At 30.7% G+C, this 9,592-nt stretch overlaps 1 protein-coding gene across 2 annotated transcripts; it reads left to right on the top strand.

Moving 5' to 3' along the window:
• The first annotated feature begins 1,570 nt into the window (after positions 1-1,570).
• Positions 1,571-7,680, top strand: LOC134268816 (uncharacterized). Of its 2 annotated transcripts, XM_062751063.1 has the most exons (5): positions 1,571-1,743; positions 4,322-4,576; positions 4,916-5,053; positions 5,955-6,059; positions 7,247-7,680. In XM_062751063.1, exons 1-4 carry the CDS (start codon positions 1,590-1,592, stop codon positions 6,056-6,058), a joined length of 651 nt encoding a protein of 216 aa, XP_062607047.1. In that variant the 5' UTR covers positions 1,571-1,589; the 3' UTR covers position 6,059; positions 7,247-7,680. The 2 variants fall into 2 exon arrangements, with proteins under 2 accessions (XP_062607047.1, XP_062607048.1); XM_062751064.1 differs by lacking the exon at positions 7,247-7,680 and having other exon boundaries at positions 5,955-6,096.
• Positions 7,681-9,592: the final 1,912 nt, after the last annotated feature.

Below are 9,592 nucleotides of genomic sequence, written 5' to 3'. Positions count from 1 at the left end.
ACTTCATAATATCACCGATATTAATTTCCCAATTAAAAAAGATATATTTGGCATATTTTCTAATTCATCTGCTTTCTGAAGAAAAAAAAATAGATGAAAAAAAATAATATTATAAATCTATATCATAATATTAAATTTTGATTTGAAAAACAGTACTGTATCCATAGAAAAAAATCTTTTTAAAAATTACTTAAAAGTTACTTAATGTAATTTCTAAAAATAGCTAATTCTGGTTGAGCATGGTATTAGATTGGTCCAAAAAAAATATACTTTTTTCGTAGAACTTGGATTGCCTCCGTCATTTTAATTTTAACCTAACCATATCAATCCATTTGCCCCTCCATTAAATGCTGTTACAGAAGATGTTGGCGAGAAAATGATGCCCACCGCTCAAAAACTTGAGCATTGGTAAAATTCCTAGACCTCTTCTGGTAATAAGCGGTGTTTCCATATGAGGGATAAATCCACGAAAGGCACATCAAACAATCCAGGAAGAAAACATAATCCATAATAATTAAGAGAAGTTGAATTCTTGTGTATTGATGAAAAAAATAAATTAACATCAATACATTGATGCAAGAAAGCAAGGCCTGTCCCCAATCTTCTCAGTTCATGTCAACTGGAGAGTACCTTGAGTTAAACATTTAATTGATTGCACCCAGGAAGACGTAAATATTATCGACAACAGAGCCCGTGTTTGTCATGGTGTGAAGAAGAATGCAATCGTCATTGATATCTCAGGTGTATTCATTTAACATTTATTCAGCTAACTCGTCTTTATCTGAAAATAATTAAAAACATTGAAAATATTAACAATGTAACCTTGTCTAAGGTTCCTTTGAAATCCATGTTTTGTGAAAAGGTCCCTAAATTAAATTTAAGAAACAGTATTGTTGATGTAAACCCCGAGTGGCAAAAGATGTTATACAGATTTTTCTTTAGTATTGGCATTCATCATAGTTTCATAGTTTCATAACTATGAAAACGATGGAAAAGCACATCACGTAGTTCTATTAAAAAACTTCATGGAAAAACAATTCCTCGAAACATACTCTATATATACTTGATGTAAAATTTCATACGTAGCATTTTCTACATTTAGTTGTTTTGATTCCGACACTGCAACAATTTCAAGAAGCCTTCAATTATGATTTTTATCGTTGTGCTCCTTATTTTTAGTATTATACATACGGTGACTTTGGCTTACGGTAAGATATTAAAATTATTTAAGCGTGATAGAGATAAAAAAAAAAGATATCTAAAAATTGAACGGCTGACAAGCATTCATAATTGGTTCTTTTACTGTATGCATAAAGTTTTAAAACAATAAATGTCTTTTGTACAATTCTTCTGTACCTCTTTTCTCACTAATCACATGCATTAACACTCGATCACTGTAAAATGTGTATCAAATATGTAATCAAAAATAAACCTGATTAACATATCAAAATAAAACATTTTCAAGTTTCTTAATGTTTTTAATATAAACTGTTAACTTATTATTTGGATTTTTAATTATTCATTTAGAAAACCTTGCTTTACGAAAAGAAAAATGGCAAACATATATATACATTCCAAAAATCTATACCATGCATTCCTTGGGTATAAAAGTCGGTGGACTGAAAAATAATTCAAGCACCTCAGGACGAACTGAGAGTCCTGCCACCTGGTGGGTAAATTTGAGATCCGTAGTCAGCATACATCATGTAATAATATATCCCACGGCTGGAAATCAGCCAAGAGGTAAGGACATTTGATTTATCTTTATTTTTTAAAATTTATCTGAAAGTTTTCTTTAAGGTTCATGTTTATGTTAAAAAAATATGTTTAGAAATAAGTTAATTTATTAGTATTTAAATAATATGATCTTATTTTTTTATGTTTTGCATTGACATATTTTAAGAGAATGTGAGTTTATTTTGTCTAACATTCATTATCCCACTACTCAAAACAATTAAAGTAAAGTCTTATGCTTGATTTTCAAGGCACCTAAAAAAAATCTGCCTATACGGTATAGAGCGGCTAAAAAGGGTAAATAGGGTTAAAAAACCGTTTTACATGATTGATTGATTGATTATTCATTCTTTAACGTTCCTATCGAGAATTTTCCCTCATATGGAGACGTCATCGTATGCCAGGGAAGGGCTTCAAAATTGGACCTTCACTCGGCACTCAGGGCCATTAAGCAGTGAGGGATCTTTATCGTGCCAATGCCTGCCGCTGACACTGGTCCTCGGTTGTTAACGTCAAATCCTAAAGACCTGCAACTTTCATTTCAAAGCGCATGGCGAAGGAACGGTTGCTACCCATTTTTATCGACTTAGGTAAGACGCAGTCGAGACACAAACTTACGACCTCTCGATTACAAAGCAAGCGCTCTACCGTGAACTACCTTGAACGCTTTTTACAGGATTGAAAATATTAAATATCACAGGTTGTATGAAAATATCTTGAGAAAGTATTTCCAGATATTTATTACTACGAATAAAAAAAAAATTAATCTTCAAACACATTGACTGAAGATATGAAATGGCTCATTAATCAGAAGCTGGGCTGAACGATTACAGTATCTTAGCATATCTCAGTGATGTATACCAACTGCTGACACATTTAATTGGTCAAATTCATTTACGAGGGTTGTCAAGTAAAATCTTGGACAAAGCGGTTTTCTCTAAAAGCAAAGGACGCACCAAGCTGAGATATTCATTAACTATTTGTTATCATATTAAAGTACATCGTAATAATTTGGGTAATCTATAGACAAAATAAAGATTTGAAAATCTGTGAATGTGCATAGGATACGTCCAAATACGCAAGGCTGCATTGGAGAATACTCAAGTTTAATTCGAAATAAAAACATTAAATACATAAGATTGGGATAAAAAGTATCCTTAGTCGATTCAACAATTAATTTTGTGATCTTTTTGAAATGATTAATGCATTTAGTTAGTTTTTTTGGCAGTTTCACGAGCTTTTTGAAATTGGAAAGTGGTAAAACAACACACGAGAAATGTTTGATGACGTTACGAAGCACCGGATAGCAGTTAAGTTTGATATAGAGGTTGTAATGACACCTTATAAGAGGTTTTAATTATTATTGTATGAATACACAAGAAAAAATATGAAAATATTACAAAATCTTTAGTATACAAATGAAATGAGAGTTTTCTCATCTAAGTCTTTTTAATTGAGTCCCCGAGTATAACAAAGCGTACGGGCAAACTGCTATTGCAATAGCAAAAGACTCTGTCATTGCCGATCGTCAGATTGCCTATAAGTTAAATTATGGTGTTATGGTGAGAATCTTGTAACTAACTTGCATTGTAAAAAGTCTTCAGAAGATGGTATATAGCCATATTTGTCCTTCAACTGTTTAAGTATTCTTAGTATGCATCAAAGAAATTTCTAAATTTAATTGGAACTAATCAATCTTTATTTTTAGCAAAGAAAAGAAGAGACTCTGCTTTTCACACGTTGACGTTATCATCAGTGCGCCGTAAGGCAAAACACTGCTTAACATAAAATCTCATAATTTGTTTAATTATGCACATATTTTTTTGGAAATTTATTATGTATATTATTAAAATATATACTAAAGAGTAGCGACTATGTCAGAATTCATGCAGTGGTGATTATTTTTCACACCAGAAAATTTGTCCACGATTTTACCTTACAACTTCGTAAAGTATTGTGATCAATGCTTATCAAATACAACTTGATAAGTTATATATCTACCTCAGACCTTTTTATTCAACTCTCTCTCTCTCTCTCTCTCTCTCTCTCTCTCTCTCTCTCTCTCTCTCTACGACGATGACGACGTGGAAATGTGCTGATGAGTAACAATAGTTTGTAGTTCTTTCAAAGGCAACAATACACTGTCATAGGGATGATTGATACCTAACGTGCAAACATTGTTGCACTGAGGGTAGATACATTATCTTCGCTGAGAGTAACTGTTACGTTGCTGATTGAATCTAAAGATAGACTTATTATATACACACACTTGCTATAAGAATTTAAAACTCTTTCACATTCGCATAAGACCTTTAAACCGAGGTCCCCTGCTTCAAAGGTTCAATATTGCGGAGTTTTCAATACAAATCTTAATTTTAGTCCCAAGTCGTATACCGGGAAGAATTTATTTGATATTTATTTCACATGTAAATCAATAGTGTTAGTAATGAAAAAAAAGATAAATAATTTTATAATAATGACATTACAGAACATAAAAAAGGGTTATGCAGTCATCAATATCTTTTATGATTATTTTTTTCGTTGACACGGAATATATTTATGTATTAACGGGTTTGTATTTTCCCAGATTTTCAAAACAAGTTCGCCTCCAGATTTCAAGGATTTCATCTATACATTTCAAGCACAACAAACAGACTTGATGGTCACTTATGCTTCCACGACACAACCAACAACAATTCCACAATACCAGCAGTTGTCAATATTACGTGCCCTGTACACGGACAATTCGTCATCTACTACAATAAGAGACCACAAAACTCATATTCTGCAAGTCGGTTTTCTGATGATGATTTCAATGCCTTTTGCAAAGTGGAAGTGTTAGGTATGTTTCATGTTACTGGAACACATGCAGCTCTCCCAACATGCAATAAGAATATTTTTGAAACTGGCAGTATTGTTGAATTTATTTAGTTCGTATAAATTTCCTTAAAAAAGATACATATCTTAAGATATCCATGCATTGAAAATATAGTTCCAATTGCTTAAGATAAGTGTGTAGATTTTTTGCCGACTAGTTTTATTCAAATTATTATGAAACAAACAATATATATGTATATATATATATATATATATATATATATATATATATATATCTGCCCTTTGTATTTTGTATTTTAATTTGAACAAAACCAAATAAGATATGACCATATAATACCTTTAGGCTGCAAATCCTCTAAATTCTATGGATCAAACTGTTCACTTCCGTGTCCCAGCAACTGCTTACATCCTTACTGTCACATCGAAACGGGAGCCTGTCATGAATGTAAACTCCGATATATTGGGCATCATTGTAGACTGGGTAAATTATTCTTTAAAAATACATGTATTGCATCTTATTTCAAATTTGTGTTAATGAAGGAAAATATTTGATTTTTATACTAAAGAATTTGTATATGGTTATCACTTTCTAAAGATGCGTAAATTTTTTGAATGAATTAGATCACTCTTTATCTTAATACCAATGTAAGAACATCGTCATTATAAGTAAGCAGAGTTATGGGCAATCAGTGTCAAAAAGCTTGAAATTCAAATTTTATATGTTTTCCAAATCTCCTACTTGAGCATCAAACGAATCAAAAAGTCCTTAGAATGCATTATTTTGTTTTAAACCAAAAAAAATATCATATTTTGGAAATTTTAATCTTTCATATTCTTACATGAGCATACAAGTAAATATTTCCATTTCTAATTTTTTTCTCTGTGATATTTGTTTGAAAGTTTTGGGAACTTATTTCTTGATAATTCTGCCGGAATGTAAAATAGGCAGGTCGATAGGTCAGCAGCTAAGGAGGCCTAATACGCATGCAAATCTCGTGCGCATCTGTCTCTGTGTCTGACGCTAAGGAGGCCACATATGCATGTAAATCTCATGCGGCCGCCTTTGTGTTTGACGTCAGTGTGCGAGGACTATTGAAATTGGCATGGAAGTCCTCGTGTAATTTAAATCTATTAGTCTACATTTTTAATGTCTTAGTCTACAAATATATTTCACAGTGAAATGTAAATATAAGGAATCACTGTCTAGTTTTGAAAGTATGCCAGGGAAATCAACAATAGTGGGAAACATGGGATAATTTGCATAACGGGCGAAGCTTTTTTTACTTTTTTAAATATTGATTATTATGGCTAGGACATTAATCCTGTGATCATTTTTTATAAAGATAAACTGTATCTAAATTGTTATCTGTTTTCATTTATAGAAAAGGAAATTGTTGACGAAAAATATCTTTGGCTATATATTGCTCTCGGAGTCCTCATCACTTATGTAGTAGCTATTGTTCATCTTACTCCATTCCCTGCATAAGGTAGCATTACTTTTTAGAAAAAAACCACCATTAAGTTATATCGATACTATGATAAGAGGGCTTACTCTTAATGACATACATGTTTATTATTCACCTATAATTTTGTCAAGTTGAAGTGCTTTTGTTGTCCAATTTTGCCCCGCAAGCCATGCTGTAATTGTTTGTATTTTACTTTGGATATATATTTCTTTTGGAAAAACATAAATGAATTCCTTGGACGGATATAACGTATTACAGTAACTGTTATAACGAAGTAGTTTCATAGATTCCAGTGACTTCGTTTTTAACGAGTTTTAATGAACTGTAGACGTACTTTTTTCCACAGGGTCATAATTCCGCGGAATCTCAATTTCTGTTTAATCCACGAGTAGAAAATTACGCGGATTTCGTTGACTGTTAAAATAGGCCTTACATTTATATTAGATACACTTGGACAAATTTCCGAGGAAAGAACTATATGCAGTATATTGTATATCTTGCCCCCACAAAGTCAAATTTTGAAAATTTCTTGAAAAGTGCTGAATTCTATAAATTGTTTGAGGAATATAAATTAACAGAACATATTATAGTTTCAAAGTAGTTTCTATAATTTTTTTGTTTTTATGACGTCACAAACTAATCCGATTTTCTATCATTTCTTAGAAAAAGGTCAAAATTGACAAAATTTCAACAATTTTAGCTTTAAAATTTATAGAGCGCAAGTTTGGTCAGGAACAATATTTACGTATTTCATTGATTTTATCATTCTACATATTATATCAGAATATTAAGCCTGATCAGACATGCGCTAGGTGACTTTTACTCAAAATATAATAATATATAATATAATTATAATAATATACATATATATACGTAATATATACATTTTTCTGTAGAAATTATGAAAATTTTTAATTCACATCATTTTCGTGACGTCATTTCAAAAATATGACGTCATAACTTATGAAAAATATTCAGTGCTTTGAAGTCAGCATATATCCCCCTGTTCAAAAACATAACTAAGTAATTCTCCGTCAATGTTTGATTTTGGGGGCAAATATTGGTTAGTACCGAACAAAGTTCTTTGTGACCGCGTACATAGCGTATATTGATACCACGTGGAAAAAGTACTTCTACAGTATTTTGCACTTGAGATTTTTTTTTAAATTTTCGGTGATTTTTTTTCTTTTTCTTTTTTTTTGTTGTAGAAACGACTGTGATACGAGAAAACAATACAAGCTGTATGTTATTCTGAACAATTTAATGTTAACAGTTCAGAAGTAATGACAGAAAAATATGATAATGACGGAATCTTATCAAAATTGATGTTAGATCGGCTTGCATATTCGCTACACAAACATCTACAACATCCCATAGAGGGTCACCTTAGAGATCAAAGACTTACACTGTACTCGCTTCAACAGTTGAGCATTGATTTTGCAAGAGGTAATTTTATTTGTTGATATAATTTAATCTCAGACATGACCCTTGATGGAATATTGTTAGATGTTTGTGTGGCGAGTATGCTAGTGAATCTAACATCTACTTTTAAGTAGATTGATAATTATGGTTCGATAAGTAAAACGAAGATGGAATCCATATTCACTTGTCGAAAATGCAGTCGTGTCTAATACTGTGCAGAGACACATTTTAAAAGTTATATTCTATATTTTTTTCATTCCCGTTTTTATTATCATAAGCTTCATGAAAAATACTTTTTAAATATATAAGTGTTAATTTATTTTACTATTGTATTTTTTTGTAATTAAGTTTGAACTTGTGTATTTGTTTTGCTATATTTTTGTGTATAAATATATTGTCGGTATCTTAATGCATCAATTGTATTGCAAATAATGTTTTCCTTAATGTTCCCCAACTTCGAAACATTTTAGAATTTTTATTCTTTTGCCAAAAGACTTACTTTAGATGCTGAACCGTGTATGAGTGTATTTTCAAAAATACTGAATTATAATTACAATACATCTATTAATTGAGACTTTTTGCAACGTTAAAAAACTCTAATTATTAAAAAAACCTGGCATTTTTAATATAAATTGTCAGAAAATTATTTTCAAAAAATGCATATCTCCCATAGATAGTGTAGAGAATCAACCGTAACACTACTGTACAATTTTGTTTTTTCAATACTGTTTAAACTACATAGATAGAGTATGACTCATCATTTTGTAGTATGAGTGTCGCCTTTTCTTTTACATTGTATATATGGATCTTACATAATAAAGACATACCGGTAATATATGATGTATGCATTAAAGCCTGTAACTGTTAAGGTATAAAGCAATAAACAGATTCTGTATGAAGGAGAAAAGAAAATGCTTTGTAAAATTAAATTCCCTATTGAGAAGTAAAAAAAGGAGAAAAAACATGAAAAACAAATCATAACAACTTTTGTTGTTGCAAAAAAGATCACTTAAGTACAAAAAATGCTATAGATAGATAGACAAGATTTTGTTAAACATAGTCAAGCGAAATCCATTGTTACATATGAAAGTACTTGAGTACCAAGGAAATATTTAATCAGAGAGTTTTTTTGTAAATACATCCGATAAACACATCGTAATCCGGTCTCTCGTTGTAATTTAAACTTACATGAGACACCAAAACCGAAAAAGAATATCAGTGAAGGTCGGATTATATATCCTTTTGCCTGTGAAGTTCAAATTATTTACTTTCACTATTTAAGGACAAAATCTGTGCTCTCTAAACCTCCAAAGAATTACAGTCTCACTATCATATTGCGGTATTTCTATACAAAACTATATGTTCATTTATTTAATAAGCACCTGTGACTTCTATATAATTAGAAAGTCCCCGGTTAACTATTCTCACCTATTCATGTTTTCTAATAAAAAAAATCATTATGCTGAATTGAAACAATTTCTTAAGAATATCTGTTTAAATATTCAGTTATATTCATGTACATAATTTTATCAAATATGATTATAATACAGATGAGCGTCCCCCGTACATCAAAGCCAAGTACTTTTTCTATGTATAGAAATAAAATTATAGAAGTGAGGAGTACTGACGGATAATTTTATACAGTAAAACCTCTATTAAGAAGTCATCCACGAGATCCATCAAAAGTGACCTTTATAGAGGGGTGACCTTTAGATAGAGGTTCATCGTTTTAAAAAGAATTTATTTACAAATTTAATATGTCAGTTTTGTGTTTATATTATCATGTTTTCCACTACAAAATATTAAAGAAAGTTATGTATTGGACATTAGTGATCCCACTTAAATTATTGTAATTTTGTAATTCAGTAGATGCATTACTTTTATGGATGAATTGAAACTAATTTTGATGAATCCAAGAAAATTAATACCTGTTAACCTATACATGTATATTGAAACACTAAAAGGTCGTTGCATTACCCCCATCAAAACATCTTTTTTTTTGTGTGTAAAAAAATGAATAAAATCAGTAAAAAAATTATTTTATCTAAACTTGATTTATAAAATTAACTTCTGTACATGTTTTTTTATGCCCCCGTAAACGAAGTTTCGGGGGCATATAGTTTTTGTCATGC

Source organism: Saccostrea cucullata, unplaced genomic scaffold, assembly GCF_032062105.1.
Source record: "Saccostrea cucullata isolate Sc308-1 unplaced genomic scaffold, CSIRO_AGI_Scuc_v1 ctg9215, whole genome shotgun sequence".
NCBI lineage: Eukaryota > Metazoa > Mollusca > Bivalvia > Ostreida > Ostreidae > Saccostrea > Saccostrea cuccullata.
The sequence above is the reverse complement of the archived record's forward strand: the minus strand, read 5'-3'. Positions and strand labels throughout refer to the sequence as shown.

Excerpts from the sequence above, each read along its gene's own strand:
- LOC134268816 (XM_062751063.1), top strand. The coding sequence starts at position 1,590 with ATGCATTCCTTGGGTATAAAAGTCGGTGGACTGAAAAATAATTCAAGC. Across the intron at positions 1,744-4,321 it reads GGCTGGAAATCAGCCAAGAG|ATTTTCAAAACAAGTTCGCC; the intron begins GTAAGGACATTT and ends GTATTTTCCCAG. Across the intron at positions 4,577-4,915 it reads TTGCAAAGTGGAAGTGTTAG|GCTGCAAATCCTCTAAATTC; the intron begins GTATGTTTCATG and ends TAATACCTTTAG.